At 54.2% G+C, this 25591-nt stretch overlaps 2 protein-coding genes across 4 annotated transcripts in view; one reads left to right on the top strand and one right to left on the bottom strand.

Annotated features, from left to right (window-relative positions):
* The window catches only part of COL6A2 (collagen type VI alpha 2 chain), a 28407-nt gene extending 14098 nt beyond the window's left edge, over nt 1–14309 (top strand). Inside the window, exons 18-28 of one of the 2 annotated variants that reach the window (XM_056349189.1) lie at nt 218–280; nt 716–766; nt 1144–1179; nt 1561–1623; nt 1871–1933; nt 2225–2260; nt 2512–2557; nt 3112–3264; nt 3523–3975; nt 4310–4348; nt 12728–14309. In XM_056349189.1, the coding sequence (XP_056205164.1) occupies nt 218–280; nt 716–766; nt 1144–1179; nt 1561–1623; nt 1871–1933; nt 2225–2260; nt 2512–2557; nt 3112–3264; nt 3523–3975; nt 4310–4348; nt 12728–13335 (1611 nt within the window). In that variant the 3' untranslated portion in view covers nt 13336–14309. The other variant, XM_056349190.1, reaches the window with a different exon arrangement.
* A 1352-nt stretch (nt 14310–15661) lies between these two features.
* Nucleotides 15662–25491, bottom strand: FTCD (formimidoyltransferase cyclodeaminase). 2 transcript variants are annotated; one of them, XM_056349191.1, is made up of 17 exons: nt 25272–25490; nt 24261–24444; nt 23754–23882; nt 23485–23573; nt 23053–23232; nt 22827–22964; nt 22402–22533; nt 21674–21735; nt 20866–20995; nt 20566–20727; nt 20264–20307; nt 20044–20182; nt 19653–19748; nt 18229–19456; nt 17717–17752; nt 17121–17476; nt 15662–15983 (listed from the first exon to the last, which is right to left on the bottom strand). In XM_056349191.1, the coding sequence occupies exons 1-14, from the start codon at nt 25323–25325 to the stop codon at nt 19370–19372; spliced, it is 1626 nt and encodes a 541-aa protein (XP_056205166.1). In that variant the 5' UTR covers nt 25326–25490; the 3' UTR covers nt 15662–15983; nt 17121–17476; nt 17717–17752; nt 18229–19369. The 2 variants fall into 2 exon arrangements, with proteins under 2 accessions (XP_056205166.1, XP_056205167.1); XM_056349192.1 differs by lacking the exons at nt 15662–15983; nt 17121–17476; nt 17717–17752; nt 20044–20182 and having other exon boundaries at nt 19310–19456; nt 25272–25491.
* Between the last annotated feature and the right edge of the window lie 100 nt (nt 25492–25591).

Here is a 25591-nt window from a genome sequence, read left to right as displayed (position 1 = left end):
TGTCAGTCCAGCACCCCACAGTAGTGCCGTGACATCCATGTGGCTCTATGGGATGCAGGAACCCAAGTGCTGGATCAGGCACTGTCACAGAAACCTCATCAGGAGGGGATATGGTCCTGCAGCATCATGTCAAGAGCTGGTTTTTCCAGCACAGTCCCCTGTGCGGCCAGGGAAGCCACAGGGAACGTCCTCACCTATTTCCTCCACTGTCCTACAGGGATCACGTGGGGACCCTGGTGACTTGGGCCCAAGAGGTGATGCTGGACCACCAGGACCAAAGGTAAAGTACCTGAATGCAACTCCACATTTGAAAGGGTATTTTGGTGTGCTATTTTTTTATAAAAAAGAAAAAAGAAAAAAGAAAAAAAAAAGAAAAAGAAAAAGACGGTTTCCACTGAAAAACTTGCATGCCTCAGAAATGGAATGGCTCAAATCTGGGCATCCCTATGGGGCAGAGATGTAGGTCTTGCTGTGGCCGAGGCAGCTCTGTTTACACCCCTTACCCTGCACAGATTCAGGGGTGTCCCTGGCATGTGATATCCCCAAGACCCTGCAAAACCTTGCTTCACACAGCCAGTCCCAACGTTTCAGGGCCAGCTGAAAGAAGGTGGTGTCTCACCGCAAGAGAAGATGAAACCAGTTCTGACTGTCACTGGCATCGCCAGGTCAGGAGGACTGGGTTTGGTTTCTGACGGGTCATTTTTTTCTACCAAAGGGTGACAGAGGCAGACCTGGCTTTAGCTACCCCGGACCCAGAGGACCACAGGTATGTGTGCCTCATCCAGTGCACATGCGTGTGCTGTGAGGAAACCTGTTTCGGTGGAGATTGCTGTTGGAGCTGGGTAGCCTGGGAGTAAAGAGAAGGAGGAGAAAAAATGATCGGGGTCACAAAAACGTGGAGCCCACCAAGCGGGTGAGGGGGTTGAACACTGGGACTGAACCTGCCTCACGGCAGAGGTGCTAGGGACCCCAGCCTTGGCAGAGGTGCTGGGGAGGTGGCTGCACCCACCACCCCAACCATCGGCCCGAAGCTACACCTGCTGTTCGGCTTTGCGTCCCTCACTGCAGACTTCGGATGGATGTGTGCACAGTGTGGGGCTGGTGCTGTTTGGGTGCTGACCCCTCCCTCCTGTCCCTCCACAGGGTGACAAAGGTGAGAAGGGACTGCCAGGACCCAAGGTGAGTGTGTTTGTCTGCGTTGCCTGTTTCTTGTGCTGACTGAAATGCTGAGCAGTTGTTGCCCGACCCTCCAGGTGCATGGCCGAGGAGCCTGTCCTGCCGGCAGCTGCCCTGGCTGTTCCCTGCAGCTGCGGAGCCTGGGTGTATCTCCCAAGCCCAACTGCTTTTGAAACCATCTGAAATATGTTTTGCAAAACTTCTTGATTCTTAGTTAACGCCTATGTAAACACTGTTTCTTTAATCTGCACTGAGCTGCCGGTTTACGGGGTGCTCTCCCAGGCCAGGCAGGCGTGTTTTTGACAGGCTCATAGTGGTAGTGCCTCTGCCTGAGCACATCCAGATGTGCTCCATGCCGGATCTGTTTCTCCTTCCTTCGAGCAGGGAGGAAGAGGTGAGGTTGGACCAAAAGGACTGCAAGGGACCAAAGGCGAGAAGGGGGAACCGGTAAGCAGACTTCCCGTACTGCCCACAGGGTCAGCGTCCCCCTCCCACACCTCTGCGCGGTGTGCTGGGGATGGGGCTGCCCGCTCTCCTTGCCCACCCCGTGCCCCCAGGCTCAGCGGTGGCAGGCTGGTGACCGTGCTTAGCAGAGCTGTGTCTGACAAGGGGGTCAAGAGGAGCCCTGAACACCAGCAGCTGCATCGCCATCCTTGCTGGAGAAATATTTGATCCTTCTTTGCTTCTTCCCCAGGGTGACCCTGGCCCAGGAGGTGAGCCTGGACCCCGTGGTCCAACTGGTGAACCTGGCCCTGAGGTACGGTACCGTGCCATTGTGTCTGAGCAGATGCTGCAGCTCCCTCCTCCCCTCCCCACTTCTCCATGATGCTTTAAAGCCCAGAGGATCCCAGTGAGCAAGCCCTGCAGCAGGGCTTGCTGGAGGCGACACAAGTTGCCAGATGTGTCTGCTGGCTCCCAGCAAGGGTTTCCTACCCTTCCCGTGACAGACCCCTGCAAAACCGCACATTTTTGATGGCTCTGACATCTAGTTCCCAAAAAGGGAACTCACGGTAAAACTGTGCCTGAAATCCCTGTGTTTTTCTTACAGGGGACCGCTGGCCCACCAGGAGACCCTGGCCTGACTGTAAGTAGCACTGCTCTGCAGCCCCCCTGCTCTTCCTCCTTGGGCAACCATGGCTTTGCTGTGCACAGCCTGAGAATGAAACGGGGCATCAGGTCCTGCCGCTGCCTGGTGGAGTGGCCTGTGGCATCCCACGGGAGCCAAGGAAAGAGGGGAGGGGGTCGGCTGGGTGGGAAAGGCTCTCCTTTCCCTTAGAGGGGATGGATGCTGTGTAAGGGGAGGGGGGCATTCACCCTGCACCTCTTTGCTGGCAGGACTGCGACGTGATGACCTACGTGCGAGAGACGTGCGGATGCTGTGGTGAGCAGATCATCAGCTCTCCTCAGGGCAGGGGAACGACCACTCGAGGGATGGGGAGGGGGGGTCACCAGAGGCTGGCTCCTTCACAGCTCTGCCCTGTGAGCTGCCCTTTGCACTGAGCCGCCAGCACGGTGGGCTCTTTGCCGCTCTGCACCCTGCAGAGGAGACACCACGGGAAGTCCATCCTGCCCACCCCAGCCCCAGCCCACCCACTAAGTGTGATGGCACTGATGGGACAGCCTGGCTTACCTCCCAGAATCTAGCTTTGCCATCGCAAGAGCAGTGAGCTATAACGTAGAGTCGCATGGTCCAGATGATAGGATGAAGCGTATTACACAGTGTGATTAAAAAGGTTTCTTTTGATACACATTGACAGAAAGATGCATGTAAGATCCTCCGTACGCTGCTGCTGTGGGCAACACCATAAACCCTGTCGATGCTTGGTGTGATGCTAACTGTCTCTGTCTTCCCATAGATGGTCTCTTCTGCCTTGTTGGCTCTTTTCCCCACCATCATTGACCTTTGTGCTTTCCTCTTTCTGTCCCTCTCCCCAGACTGTGAGAAGCGCTGTGGTGCCCTGGACATCATGTTCGTCATAGACAGCTCGGAGAGTATTGGCTACACCAACTTCACCCTGGAGAAAAATTTTGTTGTCAACGTGGTCAGCCGGCTGGGCTCTATTGCCAAGGACCCCAAGTCGCAGACAGGTCTGGGCTGTGTGGGGACAGAGTGGGACATGGGAAAACTCAAAGGGTCTTGAATCCCTCCAGCATCCATGTTTGTCTGTATCTGCCCTGGGCTGCAATCCATCTGTCCAGCATTTTTGCTGCAGTTTCTGCTCTTCCCTCTTTCCTTCCCAGCTTTGTAGGCCAGGCAGGCAGCTCTTTGCTGGTATGAAAGTTTGCTGAATTTCCCCACTTTTCCCTGAGGATGCAAAGCCAAGTAATGTGACCCTTCACCGGCAGGTGCCCGTGTCGGAGTGGTGCAGTACAGTCACGAGGGGACCTTCGAAGCCATCAAGCTTGATGATGAGCGCATCGATTCACTGTCAAGCTTCAAGGAGGCAGTGAAGCGCCTGGAGTGGATTGCGGGAGGCACCTGGACACCATCTGCTCTCCAGTTTGCCTACAACAAGCTCATCAAGGAAAGCAGGCGAGAAAAAGCCCAAGTGTTTGCTGTGGTGATCACGGATGGGCGCTATGACCCCAGGGATGATGACAAGAACCTAGGGGCTCTTTGCGGTAGAGATGTGGTTGTCAACACCATTGGCATTGGAGACATGTTTGATCAGCCAGAACAGAGTGAGACCCTGGTCTCCATTGCCTGCAATGAACCCCAGCGAGTCCAGAAGATGAGGCTCTTCTCAGACCTGGTGGCAGAAGAATTCATTGACAAGATGGAGGACGTGCTCTGCCCAGGTCTGCACCTTTCCTTGCACAGTTCTGACTGGAACTGGAGTTTTCACCCCCAGGGTTTGGGGTTGGGGGGCATATATGGTGCATTGCAACGATTGTAGAGATGCTGTGCCCTAGCAGGTTGGCCAGTAGCTCATAAGCTGGGTCATTCATGGTGGGGGCTGACCTTTATGTAGCTCTGGGTAAGCAGTCCTGCCTCAGATATGGGCCAGCCTTTTGGGGCAGCCCTTTGGAGTCCTTTCCCCTTTAGAGACCTCACCCTGCCACCCCAACTGTGCAAGCCTTGAGGGGGGGTGGCAGCATGTCACTCAGTTTTCCCTGTTTCTTTTCCTTCCAGATCCACAGATCGTCTGCCCTGAGCTGCCTTGTCAAACAGGTAAACTTTACAAGTAGCTTCATGCCATCTGCACGAAGGGATGGGGGAGAGTGCACATGGCTCGGGAGTGGGAAGAGGGTGTGCAGCCCTGTTCATTCCCTTTGGATGGCAGGAGTTCGGGATATAGTGTTACTTTACATGAGGAGAGGCTCCAGGGTTTCATCTCCTGCTCTTTTTGTGTCTCTCTGAGTTCTCTGCACAGGTAGGTACAAGTGCACCATGTTAGTGCACTAGCATGGCTCAGCCCTGATATTTCTCCCTGTCCCACCAAATTTTGACCTTCAAACTCAGCAATTAATTTCTCAGTTGTTCCATGTTTCTATTATACATGAAGTCAAAAGCCCCTTGCTAAACTCTCCCACCCATGTGACCTTTGAAATGCAGAGCCCACCCTGCAGCACTGGGCAGGATGCTCTGCGGGAGTGACAAGGACAGAGCAGGGGGTAGGGGACCGTTTGGAAAATGACACCATAGTGGACCCAAAGCTTTGGCTTCTCTAACACTGGCTGTATTTAATTAACAATTAACTGAGGGTGTTGGATTAAAGGAAAAAGGCTGTAAGGATCCTGCAGTATAAAGGAGACGGCCGCTGCTCGCTGCAGGTAGCTTTACTTGAGCATATTTTGCTTGTTAAAGGCCAGATCTGCAACCTGAATTACTAGCAGTTCCGTCTGTCTGAGTCTTTGTGCCTGTTCAAACACAATAGATGCACTATTTGCTGGTATACACAAAGCTTATAAAGGACAAAGTTTTGCCAGCTCTTGCAATTTTTATCTCTACTCTTGCCGTCAATGTTGCTGTGAAAGACCCCAGCTTCAACTCAGTATTATACAGAATCTCAAATTTCATTTTCAAAGAAGTCCCTTCGTTTCCATACAAAGCAAAGGAAAACTGGTCCCAGGACACTCAGAATCTGAAGACAGGAAAGCTGTAATTACTCCCATCTAAGACATCTCACTAGTATTTTGAGTATTTGCACCTGGCAATGCAGAGCGCACGATGTCCAGCCGTGATGCTGAGCTATCCACACAGGCTCCTCTGGAGTGTCCTCTGAGGAGCTTTGTCCTGCGGATCCATGCACAAGGCGGCGACATCCCCATGCCACACTGGTGACTGCTCGGGTGTCTTCAAAGGTTTGGGTCTTTGCAGCCTCCCTGTTTCTGAGGAGCACTGCAGGAGAGAGACTGACCCAAGCAGTGGTGTGTTCTCCTAGGCTTGGGCCATCAAAGCCCTCCAAAGCAAGGCGAAGCTGGCAGTCCTTTCCCTGTAGTGCACTTGGGTGTTTCTGTTCCTGATGAAAGGTGAGAACAGTTCACTGGTACCTGACAGTCCTGGGGACCAGAAATGGCTTGAGGAAGCATCTGAGAGGGTTCCCTCTTGGGCAAATCCCTCAAGCCATGCCATAGGCAGGCCAGGTCGGGTGCAGGCCCTACACCTGTACCCCCGAGGACATGGGAGTGAGGTGGCTGAGTAGTGTGGGCCTCCTGCAAAAGTGTTGCTACACCCATCTCAGCATGGGCAAAAGATGTCCTGGTGTGCTAGGCCTGGTAGATCAAGTTTTAAGTGATACCCATTCAGGAGCCTTTGGGCAAAGCACCTTCCACCCGTAGCACTGGATGGTCTGTGATGCATTGCTGTCACCATTTAGAAGGATTTGCAATAGCAAATAGCTCGCCTAGCGACGAGGGAGCCTGTTGGATGTGCTGTGACATAAGGCATGTGACAGAGCCTGGGGCTTCTTTGCCCAGAGCTCAGCTCCTCTGGTTCTCCAAGGACATCTCACGAGTTGGTGCCAACTCGCATTCAAACCCTTTGGATGGAGGTGGTGCCCTTCGCAGGGTATGTGGGTGAGCTTTGTGCACACCCAATGCGTGTGTCCCATGGTAGACAGGCCAGACAGGTCCAGGCCAGGGAGGCAGCTGCACCCAGCCCTGCTCCCGGCCCCATGGCTGTCAGCGTTGCAGTCCTGGCACTTGTAAGAAGCAAATCAATTGCGCGTGCCAGGCACTCCAGCTCCAGCCTGGGCATGGTCAGCAGAGCACAGAGAGGGACAGGTATTGCACACAACTGGCTTCCTCCCTGCTGCCTGGCAGAGCCAGGCACATCACCGCTTCGGGTTCACACCTGCAGGTGAGGGTGTCCTGTCTCAGTACTTTGCCGAAGGAAATCCAGGTTTTCCTGTTTTCAGGGCAGATCCTTGTCTCCCTGTTACCACCCGTTGATTCCTGCGGTGCTAACAGGATGCTGGCGTGTTAAATGGGTTAAATGCTGAGCAAATCTGAACTGACCACTTGCTTGGATAGAAACCGCATGACGCTCTGTGAGGCGCTTTCTAACCCATGCAAAAGGCTTTGCTTCGAGCTTTGGGATTTTGTTCAAATGTAAGTGGAGCCAGGTGGAGATGGAGGCTCTCGGGGTCCTGACTAGCCCGGCCACCGCACGGGAGCATTGCAGGGCAGTGGCTGTAGCCAAAGCACAGCGGGCTGAGTGCCAGGCAAGGAGTTTACATAATGCTGTCCCTCGGATGTCTTTCTGGCTGTACAGCATCATGTATAAGTTTGCACGTAGCAGAATTCAAAGCTCCATAATGGCTGAATCCTGTATACAGAAAGAAGTCGGACCCTGTGGCCCTCTTCCTGAGCACTGCTCTTTCTCCATCATGCCTGTGCTGGATGAGTAGGAAGGAACCAGGCAGTTAAGGTTTCGTGTAATATTCTGAGGTCTCTCGGTTGATGTGCGAGTGTTTTCAGTACAAATCCCACAGTTCCTCAGACATAAATGTGGCAGAAAGATTTAAAGCCTGGCTTTGGTCTTTACTTCTCTGTCCTCGTTAGCTCTGTTCCCTCTGGTGCGGTGCACATAGGGAAGCCAGGGAGCTTTCAGAGATGCAGCCATTGCTAGCAAGCCCTGAAAATATTCTTTTGACGCTCACTTGCAGATGACAGGAACCCTGGGAACGTAAACCCACTTATTTTCCGCCCCATGGAAGAGGGAGTCAACATAGATTTCCCCAGCACCATACATTCGATCGCCCAGTTCCTAAACTCCACGCGGGAAACCCAGGACCCCAGCATGTACACCCAGCTGGTGGCCACTTTGGCCTTTACCGCCGAAAAAGCCAAGTTTGCCACTGGAAATGAGCGGCAAGAGTGGATGGACTTGTTCATTGACACCTTCAAAATGGTGCACAGCGAGATTGTGGGGGACCCAGAAACTGTGCTAGGGCTTTGCTGACATGTCTGTTAGAGATCCCGTGGAAGTGGGTGGAGGCAAAGGTTGAGTGGAGGTGGTAATTGTCTTTCCTAGAGTGCCTGTTTGGCAGAGGGGACAGGTACATCAGTAGGTGCTTTTAGTTTGTGAGAAACACAGGCAGTGAAAGAGCTTGGTTGCGCTCAGTCGGGCACACACAGGGCAGTCCTGTCTGACTTGGCTGGCTGATGAGCGTGGCAGCTTTCTCCAGTAATGTCAAGAGATGCTCTTGCTTTGCCCACTGCTTTTCTGCAGTCACCTCAGTGCTCCCCCGCTGCGCTCCCAGCCCCAACCCTCAGCCAGGCGTTCCACCAAGTAGGCTGCCAGTACGCGTGGCTGAGGGCCAGAGGGAGCCCCTCATTTGCAGAGAGCCTAACGATGCGCTTTTCCCACGCCTTCTTGCGTATGTATTTGCTGCTTGCTTCTGAAGCATCTTCTGCCTCCTCTTGCTGGGTTGCCGTGAGGGCTTTCTTTGGGTCTTGCAAACCGTTCATGTGACAAGACGGACAGAGCAAGGTGCGTCTCCTCTGGCCGCAGTGGGTGTCCCTGTACAACCATTCAATGGGCCGGTGGGGACAGCAAAGGGAAGGAGGAAATAGGATGGGAGAGGGGACAGCCCCGGCTTTCCATTGAGAGCACCAAAACCTGGGGAGTGCTTCTCTCAGAAGCTGTATGAGCTCCCTCCGCCCTTTTCTGTGCTTGTACTTCTGTGTTTCTTCTGTCTTAATTAGCACCATGTACCTGTTTATATCCAAGAGACAGAGGTTATGTAGGGCTAGGCGGTCCAAAGCAAAAATCCCTGACTGTGCGGTCAAACCTCTGTGATGCGTTACGTGAGCTATTTAAAAGCAAGTATTTACACTTGGTGTAGTACAGCCCATTTGATCCATACCCAGAGCTGGTTTGGTTCAGAGAGACTAAAGACCCACGGCTTGTGCTGCGGGAATGTGCATTTAGATGAGGAGTGATGTTTCCACGAGCTCAGCTGCCCCCGGTTTTCCCAAAAATCCAGGCAGGTGAATGCCATTCCTACCCCCAGAATAATTGCTGCCCTCTCAAGCCATAAGAAGAGAAAGTGGCATTTCATGTGCAGACACAAGAGAAGTGTTTACTGCCAGCAAGTGAATTTTGCAGCCTCTCTAACTGACATGGTATTATTGCAATAAAATATACTAAGCAAATGGCATATTTAATGGCCAGAAGGGAGATGTATGGTCTTAAAAAATGCTGTTGGGCTGTAATGCTTCCAGATGCACAAAGTGGAGCCAGTTGCCAAGGTCAGGAATGGGAAATGAAATGAGGAACTTGCCCACTTTGAACTTTGTGCAGCATTTTCTTCCAGCTCTGCTCCAACACCCGGGGCTTGCCAGTCTAGGTGAGAAGCCATCCAGCGACAGGCTTGCAGGGGAGGTGTTTGTGTTGGTGAGCAGATCAGATGTGCTGCACAAAAACAGCCTTTCTCCCAAGGTTTTAGCACTTTTTGCTCCCAGTCTATAGCAACAGGGAGCTCAGAGAACTCTACTGTTGGTGTTATAGAGGGAAGAGACTTCAGAGAGCTTTACATGGTGTTCTCCGTGTTTTAGGTGAAGGCAAAAGGATCAGCCTGTGTCTGAGTCCGTATGCTAGTGTCTGGTCATAATCCACGTATTCCAGGTAGTCTGTGCAAAGCCAAGCTCCCTACTGTTTTGATTTGTACCCCAAAATTAGCATGTGACTTAGCCTGCTGGGATGCAGCTTAGGAGGACTGCACTCAGAGTAGTTAAGCTGCTTCAGCCATGATGCTAGAGGAAACTCCCCCAAAAAAATCACTGAGCTGAAGAGAACATATCAGGGCTGGGGTATCTTGCTGAACAAGACAAGAATTGGGCAAGACTTCAGCAACGGGAATGTTTATTTCATTTCATTGCAAAGCAGCCATTTATTTCCTTTCTTTTGGAAATATTTCCTAGCAAAGCAGTACAACAAATGAAAACCTCTGCTCATTGGGGGGGAAGAGAAAATGTTGCTGGGCAGTACCTGTGTTGACCCTTGTTAGATGGGGGCAGGGGGGTGTAGTGGTGTTTTGCTAGCATAATCCTGGCTAATCCCTCTGATAAAATCGCAATTTTCATCACAGCAGTGGTTCCTTCAGTGAGGCTCTTGGGCAAAGGAAGGACACAGAAAAGGAGCTGGGGAAAGGACAGTCCACACCTCCCCAGAAGTACTTGAGGGGCTGTGAAAGGGGGAAGCCCCAGAAAGGGCTGGGAGGTCAGTCCCCATCTCTCGGTCGCTTTCGTCTCCACTGTCAACACCATGAGACAACAGAGAAAATGCCAGATACCCAGGTTTTAGAAGCAGCAGGAACATGATGGCGTGGTTGGGGTTACTCTGCACATGCAAGTAATTAGATGGGTTGCTAATGGCTGGAAAATCGATGGTATTTCTGCTTTCAGTGCTGCCTCTGTTAGACATCCTCAGCTGTGTCCTAGCACACGGTTCTCAGTTCGGTGAGCTGCAGGCATTGATGCCTTACTGTAAGCCACGTGAGGAGGACCAGTGCAGCAATTAAAAGCATGACATGAAGATTTAGTTGGCTTAATTCAAAGGTGGTACCTCCGAGAACTTCTCCCCCAGTTAAGGAAAAGAATCTTGTTCCTTGCTGCAGGAAAGGTCCTCAACTGTCAGAAATGGGAACAAGTTGCAACGAAAGCATGACACTAAACAGGACAAACCCAAGGTTTTGCTGCACTGCCTCATATCTGTTAAGTTGCCATGGGATAACTCACACATAGGAGCATCTTACCACACAGCTGGCAGGCGAGCAGCAGGCAGAGAGTCTCTGGGGAGTGCTCCTGCAGCAGAAGCTGCAACTGGAGAGCCAGGTGTGCATCACGCTCTTGCTGAAGCTCCATGGAGTGATGCTGCTCTCAGCCACAGCCTGCTTAACTAGGAGCTCTTAAGGCTTGCTTCAGTTCCTGTGGGAGGTGGGTGGCTCTTGCTTGTCGTCTCAAGAAACATGACTGCATGTAGACAAGCGTTGGGGGGAGACTGGTAATACTTCTCCAATGCCATAGGCAGCCATCACTCCCACTTGCTTGCTTCCACCTGCTTTTGCAGACCACTGTGTAGATTTTGGACTGTGTGGTTGCAGGGGGCATGCCTTCCTGCCTTTCCCCCTCCACGACTGCACAGAGCAGGTGAGAACCAGGAGTGCAGGTGCTGCCAAGGCAAAGCATCCCTGTGGCAGCAGTGCCCGCACACTGGGAACTGCAGCATCAATGTTCCCTTAGACCACATTTCTGAAGGAAGGTTGGGCAGAGGTGAGTACGTACCTTTATTGCTTTAAAGGAATGGCGTATTGCAGTTGAATTTGGAAATGTGATATTCTAAAAGCTCATGGGGGAAACAGCATTTTTTTGGAGATCTGACTGCAGTAGAAACCGAACTGCCATTGCAGAAGCCTGTCATTCGCAGTAGGACAAGGTACAGTAAGCACCATTCAAGGTGTGCTGTTATTGTAGGTATGTTTTACAGTGGGGGCTAAGGAAAAAAGCAAGTCTACAAGGTCAGGGAATACAATACGGAAACAACCATAGACTTCTGCTGTGACCAGTGAGTTAGGTTAAACCATAAGTACCAACAGAAATTCCTGCATCAGGTTTGACTGTTTTATCATGGATGGCAGTGATGCCAAATAGTCTGTGAGCTCAGTGATATGCACCATCAGAGCTTCTGCTACACTGTCTTGTGCTGTTGGATTCATGTTGGACACTGTCTCTGTAATCTCAAGAGCGCATGTATCTGCTTAAATACAGCTTTGCTGTTTGCCGAATGTTGACTACACACAAAGTACTCATGTACTAAAGAGTGATCCGTTTGTTCCTCAGCTCATAGGAGTTGTTACACCAGTTCAGCACCTTCCATGCTGAATCTGGCAGCCTTCAGCACTGAGGAAACACTTTATCAAATTGGATTTGCTCATAGTATGGAAATTAGACATAATATGATACTCCAATCCCAAAAGTTACCCTGCCAAAAATGGATGCTCGAGCTGGGGCTGCTCCAGAATCTCCTGTTCCTTGCCAGTCACACAACACAACATGACATCGGCTCCAGGGCTTCACCTTTTTGCGATTCAATCTGAGCCACAGAATTACTTGACAGCGACACAGCCATTGCCCTGATGCCACCTCAGGGGGTGGTCAGCCGCAGCAGGTACACCACAAATCAATACTGCTGCTGCCGTTGTATTCCCAACTAGTGCTTTCATCAGAGAAGGAAATTCAAAAGAGGAAAATTCAACAGTGCAGAAATGGAATTGCTTCTGAGAGAAGCAGTGCATGCAGAGGAACAGCAAATGCAATACACCCAACTACTGCAAAGGGAAGAAATAACAGTCCCTAACTAACGGCTGGCTCCAAAGACAGCTATTTTCTTCCCCTTTTTTATTCTGAGTTTGTTCATGGCAGATATATTCGTATGCCCACTTGCCCGCTTGGTGGACAGGTGCTGTTCTGAGTGACTGAAGAAGAACAATGTCCTGCTGTGTTTCGCCCAGATACTGGTCTTTTCTGTATTACAAAAGCTGCTTTACTATGAACAGGTGCACCGACAAGGATAGTCTTGTTTTCCAACCACATGACCCAACCTTTATAAGCTCTTTAGGAATTAGTGCTTGCTGATGAAACTAATCTGGCTGAAAGGTATGAAAACAGCTTTCATCCTCCAAATCTGTGTGTGAAAAGTAGCTCTGAAAGTAAACCACTCCCTAGGAGTAACTGAGAGGTTTGCAGACACTGCCTGCCATTAATCACTGGATATTCCTCTTGCAGATAAGAGCTGGGAACTGCTGTAAGAAGGTGGATGTAATTCTGGGGCTGAAATGCAGACCTGTTTAATCTCATGCATGTCTGTTACAGGCCCCAGAATTAACATTCATTAAGACCTAGTGCCCAGGAGCTGAGGGTGTCAGAAGCAAAGCTCCTGCATTACCAGCTGCAAAGACATGCTTTGGGAGCAGAGTGGGGCTTGTTCTTCTTTGTCCAAAGATGCACAGAGGCAATTCCAGCCCAGACTGCCTGAGGCAAGCCCCAACTTTATCCTGTAGGCTTTCTTATGCTCCCAACCCTTGTCGTCTTCTTTCTCCCGCAGAGCTTGCAGTGGCCCAGTGCACACAGCGCCCCGTTGATGTCGTCTTCTTGCTCGATGGCTCTGAAAGGATTGGGGAGCAGAATTTCCACAGGGCCCATCACTTTGTGGAGGACGTGGCCCGACAGCTTACGCTGGCCAGGAGCAACACCGATAACATGAATGCCCGGATTGCACTGCTGCAGTACGGCAGTGAGAGGGACCAGGATGTGGTCTTCCCACTGACCTACAACCTGACGGAAATCTCCAACGCCCTGGCACAGATAAAGTACTTGGATTCATCCTCCAACATCGGGTCAGCCATCATACACGCCATCAACAACATCGTACTCAGCCCAGGAGGTGGGCAGCGACTCGCCCGGCGCAATGCTGAGCTCTCCTTCGTCTTCATCACCGATGGCATCACAGGAAGCAAGAACCTCGAGGAGGCCATCAACTCCATGAAGAAGCAAGATGTCATGCCCACCGTAGTGGCTCTCGGGAGTGATGTAGACATGGACGTCCTGCTGAAGCTTGGCCTTGGGGACCGGGCAGCCATCTTCAGGGAGAAGGACTATGACAGCCTCTCCCAGCCCAGCTTCTTTGACAGGTTCATTAGGTGGATATGTTAAATGAAGGGAGTGCGCATGGCCTCTCACCGATATGCACCCCACCCTGATATTACCCGTTTCATTTCCTTCCCTCTGTATGGTTGCTAGCAGCTCTGAGCTGGCCCAGAACAGCTGCCCTCTGGGTACTCCTTTCTAGCCAAAATCCAGAGCTCTTTTTTTATTTTCATGATGAAAAGTCATATATCTTACACTTATGGTGCTAATTAAAACCAAGGTTGAAGCAGGATATAAAGCCATATGACTTACTTATGTAAAGCTTTACACAAACCAAGCCATGACTTGCGTAAATGCTGTAATCCTAGGAGGGCTTTTCAGAGAAGCAAGAAACCTTTCAGTGTAGCAGGGCCAATGAACATCTCTAGTTTTCAAAAACTCTCAATACCCCCCAGTGTCCTGTGAGGAGCTTTATGGTGGCGACATCCCCTGTTCTTTAGCAAACCCTTTTCCAGGTTATCTCATCTTTTTTGTTCTCTCGGTACTTCTGCCCCGAGAGGACTGAGTGAGTTTATGACACGTCACATGCTGCTTGAAATGGTCAGCAACTTACTTTCCTTTTGCATGGCCTTTGGTGGTTTGCTCCTCTTTCCCAGGAGCAATGGGATGGCAAGAGGTTTTGCTGCCTTATGCGCTTGTCTGCAAATACTCCTTTTGGGGCTCTGTCTATCCTAAATTCCACGTATTATCTTTAAGATCTTTTTTTTCCTGTGGACCATATCTCCCTTGCTTCCTTCTGCCATTCCAACCTTCATCAGAACCTGTTCATTTATTACTGCACCCAAAATCCTGGGTGAGAAGGGGCAGGATGCCTCCCAGCATCTCACAACATACTGGGCAGCCACCGGAGCTGCCTCCCATCATCCCAATGTGCTCAAAGTAACCACGGTGCCACTTTCCCACCAGTATCTGCTAGGCAACGCCCAGATTTGAACTTGAATTGTGCTGTCTGCAAAAATAAACAAACTGTTTTCACCCTATCCTGAAAAAGCCTCTTTACTGTGTAGTTTGTCTTTTAAAAATTATTTTAATGAGCAGCTGATTCTCCTGGTGCTAAGCTGGTAAGTCAGGATAAGTTTGTCTTCTGCCTGCCCTTACAAGTGCTGGAGCACAAAGCCAGGTATCCCTGCAGCACAGCCGTCATGGGGCACTGCTACAGACCCAAAGGACCACAGGAGGAACCTGTGGAACCTCTCCAGCCCTCCCCACTGTCTCCAGTAGGCCACTTGCAGACTGGTTCCTCTGGCCCTGCACCCTCACAGTGCCCATCCAGACCATGATCTCTCAGTTTAACAAAGACCATGACTTCATTCCTTACCTACTTCATGTTCCTCACCTGTCCATGGGTCCCTCTTTGAGCAGGCTGTGCTTTTCCCCACCCTGAAAGGGGCATTGCACCTGAGTCAGGCTTTATCCATGCTTTCTTCAGCCCTTCTTGCATCCAACACTTGTGTGTTTTGAGCCAGGACAGCGGGGTAGAGGAGCCCTCCAAGGATGAGGGCATTTCTGTACGCTGGTGGAGGTGGGATGGGGAGGAGAGTGTGGGCACAATGTGGGTGGTGTGTAGGGGACCCCAGGCACGGCGTGCAGAGGAGCCAGCAGGGAAAGGCTCCCAGCATGGGCACAAGCCAGGGCAGGCACGCCAGTGGGGAGCTGTGGCCACACATGCTGCAGTGTCCCTGCCGTGTTTTCCCTCCTTCAGAAAGGCTGTAGGGGAGCTTGGAGGGTCACCAGGACAAAACACAACCGCATCCAGAGAGGGAGCTGCAGGAAGGCAATGCCCCTGCCCCAGCACAGTACCTAGCCAGCAGCACAACAAGGACAAAAAAGCCTGCGCTGGCAGAAAATCTGGGTGAGATCGGCTGCAGCACCTCTTTTGAGATCCCTTCTGCAACAGAGAGCTGCGCATGGTTGTGCCACTAGGTCCATTAGCTAGTTGCGCTCTCTGGCAGCGAAACATTCTTGATAACGCAGCTGGGAAGGGTCCTCATGGTAGCCATGGCCATCAGCAAAACAAAAATAAAACAACAGCAAGAGCAGCTCTGTGTTAAAATTGTGGTGAAAGCACTGATGGGCTTTTCACCTTTCCTAGCAGACATGCTGCAGTCACATGGCCATGGCTCAGGGGCTCCAGAAAGACAGCGCACTGCTTTTTCCTATTTATTATTACCATGGCGCGAAGGGTGACAACCCATACAGCTCAGCAAGGGAAAGTTACAGCACTCCCCAACCAGCCCCTCTGCTGCAGCTGGGAAATCTCACCTTTACGGGCAGCGAGATCCATGTTAGCAGCCAGCATTATTGCACAGGAAAAAACACACGAACACCATCAGACTGTGAACCAGCACGTGATAGTCCCTGCACTGCTACCTGCAGCCTTGGGGATGACTTTCAGCAGGCGCTCCCGAAAGACAGAGGATGGAACTGCTGCCCATTATCCCATAGCAATTCCTGTCAGAGAATTTACAAGCTAAAACCAAGAAGAATCACCGAGCAAGCAAAACGCCACTCTAAGGGGAAGGGAAAAGGAGCGGAGCAACATGCAGGTGGTTCCCATGGGGTGTTTGACTTTGTGTTTCATCGCTTCACCACCACGCATGTGGGAGATGTCCTCTTCAGTCGGAGTCAGAACTGCTGCTTGAGCTGCTGGAGTGCTGGAGGAGATGAAACAACTTTAGGATAGCATGGAAACAACCCTCCTTCACACCACTTCTGATGCTGCCAGGGGTGCCTGCCCTCAGCACCCCACCGGGGCCAGGTTGAGCCTGCAGCGGTGGCAGCTGCAGACCTGCCTCTCCCCGGGTGTCTTTGCACACCAGCAAAAGGGGTGCCCTCAGGTTTGCACGTGGGATGGGTTGCAAACCAGTAACTAGTTAACATCAGGGCCCCGTGGGCCATGCAGAGGGTGAGCCTGCAAGGAGCCAGCACAGCACCACAGCCAGGGTACCCTGACTTGAAGATAAAATAGCTGCTACTGACATTACCACAATTTTTATTGCAGTTTATCGCAAAGCTGTCACAAACCGTATTTCAGGGTTTGGAGCCATTGTTTTCCTGTTTGGAGAATATTACAAGCATGTCGTGGGTGGACTGGGTTTTTTGTCATTGTTTTACAAAGCTGCTCAGGCCAATTAAACAAATTCCAGAAGGGTCCTGATCTCTGCCAGCAAGGGCAGATGGCCAGGCAGATCGCTTTCAGAGCCATTACAGAGCGAGAGGAGCTGACCGTTTGCTTTGCTTGGAAAATGCTCCTACTGTTGATAGTGGAACTGGGGGTTTGTTTAACAGTCCCTCACTCAGACCTGCTCTGGATGCTGCCCATCTCTGGAATGGCATTTTCTGCAGCATCTACTCCCAGCACAGAGAATTTTTTTTTTTTCTTTATCTAATTTATTTTATTTTGTAGGAGAGAACTGAACTGCTCCTCTGCTCTGGGACACTGAGCAAATGACCTTTAGGGGAGGTACAACTCACTCTCGGGCAAGCAGGACAAAGTCCTGGGATTTAATACACTGAGTAGCGCACTCTGAGCTGCGTCACTGTTCCCAATGGCTTCAAGAAATTTCACGGATCACATTTCAAAAGACACGAAATGACTTACACTTGCCTATTTATTAAGCAAACATCTCCACATCTAAAACAAATCACTGGGGTGGTGGCAGCCCGCTCCAGCCACCGCAGGGTGGAAGAGGGGAGCCCCAGCTGCCCAGGCTGGATGCTGCGGCATCCATGAGGGGGTTCAAAGGACCACAGCAGAGATTCAGAAGGGTCCATTGCCACCTCGCTCTTACCTTGCCTCCATGGTGCTTGGAGTGCTTCTTCTTGTGCTTCTTATGGTGCTTCTGATGACAGCCAGGGGGGCACGGTGAGCACCCCGGCATTCCTGGTGGTCCAGGATGCGGGTGCCCATGGGGATGATGCCCTGGTTGGGGGTGCCCATGGTGGTGCTGCCCCGGTGGGTAGGGGCCAGGTGGAGTGGGGCCACAGGGATAGCCACCTGGGGGTCCTGGGGGATAAGCCCCAGGGGTGCCAGGTGGCACTGGAGGGTAGCCGGGGTAGTGACCTGCTGGAGTGCCAGGACCAGGGTATCCCGGAGGAGCAGATGGGCAAATTTGGACTTGTGGTGGTGGCACCCCCCCGGGTGCACCTAGGAAGAAGAGGGGGGCTGTTAGCAAGCAGAACTGGGCTCCCCCCATACAGACAATGCAGGGAGCTGGTGTACCCATGCACCCAAAGGACCCCTCCTGGTCTACCCCCCTCCTCACAAACGATGCCCCCCTCCCCTTTGGCATGCAGGTAACCCCTCCGGTGCCTGTGGCGGTTGCATAGAGCTCTTCCTCAAGCCCTCATGCCTGCGTGGTACCTGCCCAGCCCCGCGGCCCCTCACCTGGGTTGGGGTTCCACATCCTCCACGGCCCCTGAGCTGCAAGGGAAAGACGGGCACTGTCAGTGCTCCCTCCCAGCACCTCCTGTCACAGGGATGTCATCGCCCTGCCAGCAGCCAGGACATGGCTCCCCTGTCCCACATGTCCGCCCCAGGCAGAAACCAGGCTCACTTCCTCAGGAATGCTGACACCCCCAGACCCCAACAGCCACCCTGCCCCTTCAGGTGACAGCACCAACACCGAGAGCGACTGTCCTTATCTCTGTGCACCCTCAGAGTCCAGGCGTGTGGTTTCTACTGTTAATGGAAATACTAACCCACCTCCAGCCAAGCCTGGGTGCCCAGCCCATGTCTTCATGGACCACGAGGGACTGGGGACGCCATGTCTGGGTGCGGTGCCAGCCATGGGGACAGTGTACCCTGACCCACAGGTGCCCACGCTCCCACTGCCCCCGTGCCCCCCAGCTGCCCTGCACCCCCCAGGCGCTGCTGCCTCAGGAGCCGCTTCTGCTCACCGAACCTGCCGAAAAGCTCCCAGCAGAGGCGATGCCGGCAGACCCTCTGCAGGCACCACTGCCAGCAGCACCCCCGATCGCTGTCCTTGGCACGGCTCACCCAGGGTGGCGGGCACCCACTAAATACCAGGGCCCTGCCCAGGTGACAAGGGGTGTGGCAGGCAGGGGTGACACAGCATAACAGTGGAACCAGCCGCACCACTCCCTGTGCCATGGTCATCACCATGGGCACATGGGAAATGTCAACACGCCGCTCCCAGCCGGTACAAAGGTCCCACAGGGCTGATAAAAACATAGGACGGAGGGTGATGGTTTCACATCCTGACATCAGGTGATGGGATGAGTCAGGCATCCCCACCATGAACCCTGGCTTGGTGCTCCCAGCGTGGACACAGCATCCAGGGGCAGGGGCTGGCACAGGTGGGGTCACCCTCCTGCAGGCACTGCTGTGGGACAGCAGGGTCCAGCTAATGACTCCCTGTGACACTGATCAGGGTGCTGCCATGGGGTGCGGGTGGAGGAGGGGATATCTGCCATCAGACCCGTTCAAGAGAGGCAGGGCTCGGTGCCCTGATGCTCAGGTCTTTCTCTCAGGGAGTCTGTGAGGAGGGGGCAGAGCTCCTCCCGTCCCATCCCCACCTTCTTGCCAACATTCCCAATACTGCCCCGCATTTGGCAGCGCTGCTTTCCCTGGCCAGTGAGCAATGCAACAGGCTGGTCTCATCATGCGGTGTCAAAAAGACACCTTGCAGGAAAGGATTGCACCAGGGCTTGCCCCAGCCCCGTGGGCAGCGGGGTGTCTCGGGGGGGGGGGGCAGTTCTGGGCATGGATATACAGAGGGGTGTGTGGGGCCAGGAGGTGCCCACGCACTGGGATCCCCTCCTGGGCAGTGCTGTCCCCTCTGTTGAGATTGCTGTGGCCCCAAGCACTGCCAGCCCAGCCAGCTCCTTCTGCCCCAGGGATTGGGGGGATGGAGACCAGGGTCTGAACCCCACACGGCAAAAATCACCCTTAGCCAGGGAAAGGCCAGCAGGGGACAGGACGCTCCTGAGGCAGAGACCGAAGGAGCCCAGGCAGGGATGACACGATTCCCAGCTGTATTGGCCACTGCAGAGCCCCCAGCGCATCCCTGAGCCCCTCTCAGGCTGCCCGGTTCTCCAGCAGCGTCAGAACGAGCGCCGAGCCTTGCTTCGCCTCCTCCAGCAGCCCGGAGACCTTCTGTGACATCTACACAGGGAGGGAGAAGGTGCATCATTTGCCTCTCAACAGGACAGAAGAGCAATCCACCATCCACCCCATGCATCCCGCTGATGGCGAAGGAACGGGGTGCCTGGGAACGAGGGGTCCCAGGGGCTTCATCTCCATCTCTGTCCCACCCCATCCTTGCCACCAGGGCTAGGACACACTCACGGCCTCTGCTTACTGCGAGCTTGAACTTCTCATCCGTTATGTCTTTGAGGTTGATCATGACGTTGAAGTAAGCTCCGAACACAGCTGCTTCCAGCATTTTGGCTCCCACCTAGGAAGAGAGGCTTGTGAGAAGGTCTTCTGCACCGGTATTCTCAGGACATGGCTCCAGCAGTGGGAACCATTCGCAGCCTTGCCACACAGGTGGGGAAATTCAGGCAAGGATTGGTGGAGGTCAAGTCTTCTACAAGCTGCCAGAAATTTAGCAGATGGAAATCCCTGGCCAGTTTGGGAAGCCTGGCTGGAGACCAGAGGTCAGGACATGATGGGACACCTCGCAGGGAGAAGCCATGAGCCCAGCAGCCTCCAAAGCCCCAGCTGGGGCAGCGCTGAGCCTGGGGCCGTACCTGGATGTCAGATTTGCAGGCCAGGTTGCAGTGGTGTGCCAGCTCCTTCAGAGCAGGCCAGAGCCCGCTCACCTTCTCTGCCAGGGCACAGGGCACCCTCACTGCCGTCTTCAGCCCCTGCTGCATGGCAGCTGTGCGCCTGCGAGGGGGGACAGCCCCAGCGTGAGAGCTGGGCAGCCATGCTCCCCCAGCCTGCGAGACGCCACCCAGCCCAGCTCACCTCTCCTGCTCTTCGGGGGTGCTTTTTGGCAGCTTCATAGCTTCCTGCAGGACAAGAAAAACAGATTTTCTGCCATTTTCTCCAAGATCCTGTGTGCCTTGGATTGGGGGCCATGGCAGACCTGATAGCTCCCATGCTTTTCCAAACCTTTAGGTGATGATGTCCCTTCCCCTGGGCCCTGGCTTGGACCAAGGTCACAGCCCTGCTCCTAAAGACACCAGGGTACACAATGCCAGCCCCCCCCTCCCAGCTGGAAAGCCCCCTGCTTCTCCATGGCATATCTGCCACCAGCAGGGCCTCACCATGTAGCTGCTGAAGGCACGGGAGTCAGCATCCACCATTGCCACCAGTTCATCCATGGCCTGGTGGAAGGGGGGAATCAGCTTCCTCATGATGGGGTCCAGCTCCTCAAACTGCCGCTTCCCATAACTCATCAGCCCCACCATGCAGCCCAGTGCTGCTCCCTGCAAGGCCACAGGGATAAATCCTCCAACTGGTCACTGTGCCCACTGCTACCACCATGCTGGCTCTCCTCAGCGGTTCAGCACACCCAGAGGACCCCCGAGGCAGGCAGGGACCCCATCCCACTGTGTGGCACGTACCAGGGCACCCGCAGCTGCAGACACAGAACCTCCTCCTGGTGCTGCCGACCTCCCACCGACTGCTCGCACAAAGGTGCCCAGCGGCTTGGCCACCAGCCCCCCATCCACCTCTCCTGCCTGCACCAGGTACCTGTGGCACAACAGCTCCATGGGTCAGAGCACACACACACCCCAGACGCAGGGAAACCCACCACCCCCTCCCTCTCCCTTTTCAGCCAGCACTGCCCCCTTCAATAGGTTTTCATCCACCCCTTGGTTCTGTGGGTGGCTGAGAAGGGGGGTAACCCCCAAAAAACCCAGTGGGAGGGTTGGGGAGAGGACAAGGAGCCCCATGGGGACCGACGGAGAGCTGGGGAGCACTTGTCCTGGTAGTGTGGTGGGTTGCTCCAAGTTAGACAGGGTGGGCTCACGCAAAGGGTGTTTGGTGGGACAGAAACACACCTGCAGCCATGTCCCCAGGGGGGATGACAAGGACATAAAGAGCATGTTCCCCCCCACCAGACATGTGTTTTACACCAGGCACTGCAGCACAGCATGTACATGCTCAAATTTGGCCAGAAAACCTGCCCCCGTTGCCTGCCTGAGTGACCTGGAGTCCCCGCACCCCATGTTTACAACCATCAGCATCTGGGAGAAGGGACCACCCCGTTCCTGCCCAACACCCAGCAGAGATGACCCCAAGGTGAGAAGAGGAGCTGGTCATAGGCACCGCTCCCAAAACAAGCCAAGTGCAAGACACAGGCAGCAGGATGCCCCCCGTCCGGGCAGGGACGGGCACCGTGATGAGAAGCAGGATGGGGGTCCCTACTCAATGATGCGCTCCCGGGGGTGAAACGGAGACAGGGAGTCCAAGCCCAGCCGGCTGACCACCTGCAAGAAGCAGCACCGCCATGTCAGCCCCATCATGTTAAGTCACATTGCATCCTCATTCCCTGCTGTTAATTAACCATGGGTGATCCAGCCCTAGGACAGAGTTGCTCGGGCCATCACCCAGGGAGAGGACAGCTGGCGTCACCAGCTTGTCCCACCCCATACGTGCGGGCAGCATGCGGCTGCCTACAAACACTGATAAATAATTAGCTTGCTCTTATCTAGAACGTTCCCCATAGGGTGGAAATGTCCCTCCCTCCTGCAGCTGAAAAGCAGAGCCTGTCTCCTTGTTCCCAGCTCATGCTGGTCCTGGGACAGTTGCCCATAAAGCCACACACTGTCCTTGAGCTCTGGGGAGGTCTCCTTCCCCTCCTGGCCTCCATGTAGGCAAGATGGGCAGCTGCTGCCTGCACTCTGTGCTCAGGGGATGGGCTATCTGCTCTGTGAGCATCGTGGCATCCTCAGGACAACAAGAAACTTGTCCTGCTTGCTGTGCCTTCACAGCTCACCAGGCACCATCCCTAGAGACAAGTGTCATGCCCTGGGGACTGCTGGGGTCCTAAATCTCTGCTCAGTGCCACTTTGGGAGGCTGGGGCGGGGGGGGGGCTTCACATGTTTCTCTCATTATTCCACCCTCATCTTGGTACCAGGAGGAGCCACATTACCAGCCTGATCTTCTGTTCCTCCTCCAGGATGAACAGGTTTTCCTTCTTGATGTAAAACTCGGCTGTGTCCAGCATGGCCTTCTTGGGGACAAGCCCCACCAGCTGGGACCCCACCACAGGGAGATTCAGTGCCTGCAAAGAACATCAGAAATGCAACTGTCCCCAGAGCCACCCACCTTGCCACCACTACCACCCCAGCCTGATGGTTCTCAGGACCTGGGGAGCTCATGGAAAAGCCTTCAATGGAGGAGCTGGGGGCTAGCAGCAAGTTGCTGAGCTTTTGGGGTTTTCATGCCATTCAGCACTCTGCTCAATGGGAGATAAAGTAGAACCTGACCTGGGGATGGGGAGAAAAACTTGGAGGGAGACATCCTCTACCAAGCCCCTACTGAAACAAGCACTTCACACCACCCCGTGCCACCCACCTCCGCGTCTCGGCAGACCTCCTCATAGACGGCGTGGAGCGGTGTGGTCTCAAAATCCAGCAGGTTCGTCGAAACCTGGGCTATGTTCTCTTCTTCCAAATACCAGCCAATGCCCTGCACCCTCTTCAAGCGCCCAGGCTGCCAAGAACTGCCACAGTCAAGGCATGGCCCAGGAGGCCGGGGGGCAATCAGGTCTGCTCCCAGCACGCTGCCGGCACGGGGGTACCTGGTCGGTGCCACGACCCTGCTCACGGAGGTTGAGGGCGATGCGGTGAGCCAGCTCTTTGGTGCACAGCAGGTTGACGTTGTATGCAATAAGGAAGGTCCGAGCACCCGTCACCGTGGCCCCCCACCGGGGGACAAAGGTTGGTGGCCCAAAATCAGGCGCCCACTCTGGTTTTGCAAGCTGGGGAGGAAGGAGGAGAGCGTGTGGGCTGGCACTGCTGAGCAGCATGGGCCACCCTCCTGGGGATGGCATCTCCCTGCCCAGCTGGCATCTGCCATCACCACCTCCATGTTCAGTGGCACCCAAAATGTTTCACCAGCTCCTCTCTGTGTGAGGGGTTTACGCCAGCCCCCAGCACTCTCCCTGAAGCTGGGGAGGTATGGCTCAGCTCTGCCCAGCCCGTGCTACCCAGAGAGGTGCTGCCAGGCTCACCTTCTCAGGGAGCGCCTCGTACTCCCCAGCACGGATGGTGGGCAGGGCTTTCCTGCTCTCATCCTGTGCCGCCTCGCCGTACAGGTAAACTGCAAGAGAAAGTCAGGGGCGAGCGCTGCCAGGCAGGGGCTGGCAGCATGTCATCTGGTTTTGCCCGTTCGGAGGCAAACACCATTTGGTTAAGGTTTTGCAAAAGGTGTGCCTTTTCTCCACAGCTGGAAGCATATGGGGTGGGATGGGGTGGGCAGAGGTTCCTGGTCCTCACTCACCAGGAACCCCCAGCTCCGCTGCCAAGCGCTGCCCAAAGACGTGGGTGCAGGTGATGCACTCCTCCATGCTGACGTTCATCACCGGCACGAAGGGGCAGACATCCAGGGCCCCCATGCGAGGGTGTTCACCTGGCGACAGGGCAGAGAGAAGGATGGGAGCTGGGAAAAGCAAGCAGACAAGGAGGGAGGACGGCCCTTTCCCAGTCTTTTTTGCAGACCGGGCACTGCCACCACGAGGAAAGCTGAGTTTGCAGCAGTAATATCTACTCCAGCCCAGGGACAGGAGGGATTCAGCCTGTCTGGATCAGGAGGACGAGCAAGAGCTTTGCACAGTCCCAGCACCATCCACCCCGGCAGCAGCCTGCTGCAGGTGCAGTAACGTGCCGTGCTCGGCCACTGGCAGCTGATTTTAGCTCCAGCCATGCAAGGTGCAGCCAGAGCTGACCACGCACGGCAGCCAAGGGATGCTTCACACCAGATCAACTCCCACACCCCCCAGAAGCTCACCCGTGTGCCGGCTCATGTCAATGAGCTGCCCGGCCACACGGGCCGCGCTCAGTGCGCCTTCGACGACAGCCTCGGGGGAGCCCACAAAGGTGTAGACAGTGCGGTTGGTGGAGGCACCGGCGTCCACGTCCAGCAGCACGCAGCCCGGTGTCCGGGAGATGGCCTGCCCCAGGGCGTCGATCACCTGCCGGGCAGCAGAGGGGAGCAAGGTGGTTGAGCCAGCCAGACCCCCACCACAGCCCCAGCTTTGCAAGGTGGGGGATGCCTTTTCTCAACCGTCCCCCTTCCCACCGGTGATGGGGTTGCGGATGACCCCACAATCAGTGGGGATGCAGCCCTGCACTGCAGACTATGCAGGACCCAAAGGCACGAGCATCCCACTCCTACCCAGGGGGTTTGGGACACCCCTGGCTTCCAGCAAGACGCAAACCCACTGTGGTAGAGAGAAATACCCAGCTGCTGCCACACGTTGGAGAGTACCATCCCAAATTCCTGTTCCTAAGGATACTGCCCCCTGCCAGCTTCCAAGCAGATTTGGCTCTGTAAATCCTGTTCCCTCGGGGAAGCAGGGATTTTATGGCAGTTTTGGGTCCGCTGAACTCCTGTATCCCCAGCAGGGGCAAAGTTCAGCCTGAGGCTGATGCCCAGAATGGATCCCACTAACCTGGACAATGTATTTTGGCACAAAACCTGCAAGCGGTATTTCTCTAAGGGTACACAGAAGAAATACAGCAGGAAATAATGCCAGACCACCCTGAGACCTGGTGCTACAGCAGCCTGCACACAACGGGGAGGTCTGAGCCCCCATTTTGCACCAAGGTGCCAAAAAGCAAGCAGGGGCTACCTTCAGGTATTTTTGGCATTAGCCAGGCAGGGCAAGGTGCACATCACTTCAGAGGAGCAGGGCAGAGTCTGGCAGCGGTTGCTGCTTGCACAGACCCCTGCCAAGGCAGCCCAGCTGTCAGCACCCCAGCATCACCCACCCCCCAGCCACTCCATGTGCTCCCTCACCTCTTTGTTATTCCCCTCCGAGAAGTTTGGGACACACTCCACCAGCTTGGCCATGGTGTCAGGGTCTGCCTCAGGGTCTGCCTGCTCCACACGGTTCCGGGCTCTCCTCCTTGCACCCTGTGGGTTTACCTGCCCTTTCCTGTCCCACAGCAGAGGAAAATCCTCCCAGCACCTTCTTCGCAGCAACCAACTTCACGGTTGCCCCCGAGCCAGGGTTTCTCATTAACCACATCGATCTGTGGCCAGGAGACAAAAAGGGTCTTGGATAAACAACATGGTACTGGCCCTTCTGTGGCTCCAGAAGCTCTGAGCACACGAGC

The sequence above is a fragment of the Falco biarmicus genome, chromosome 8, assembly GCF_023638135.1.
Source record: "Falco biarmicus isolate bFalBia1 chromosome 8, bFalBia1.pri, whole genome shotgun sequence".
NCBI classification, from domain to species: domain Eukaryota; kingdom Metazoa; phylum Chordata; class Aves; order Falconiformes; family Falconidae; genus Falco; species Falco biarmicus.
This window is presented reverse-complemented; position numbering and strand designations above follow the sequence as displayed.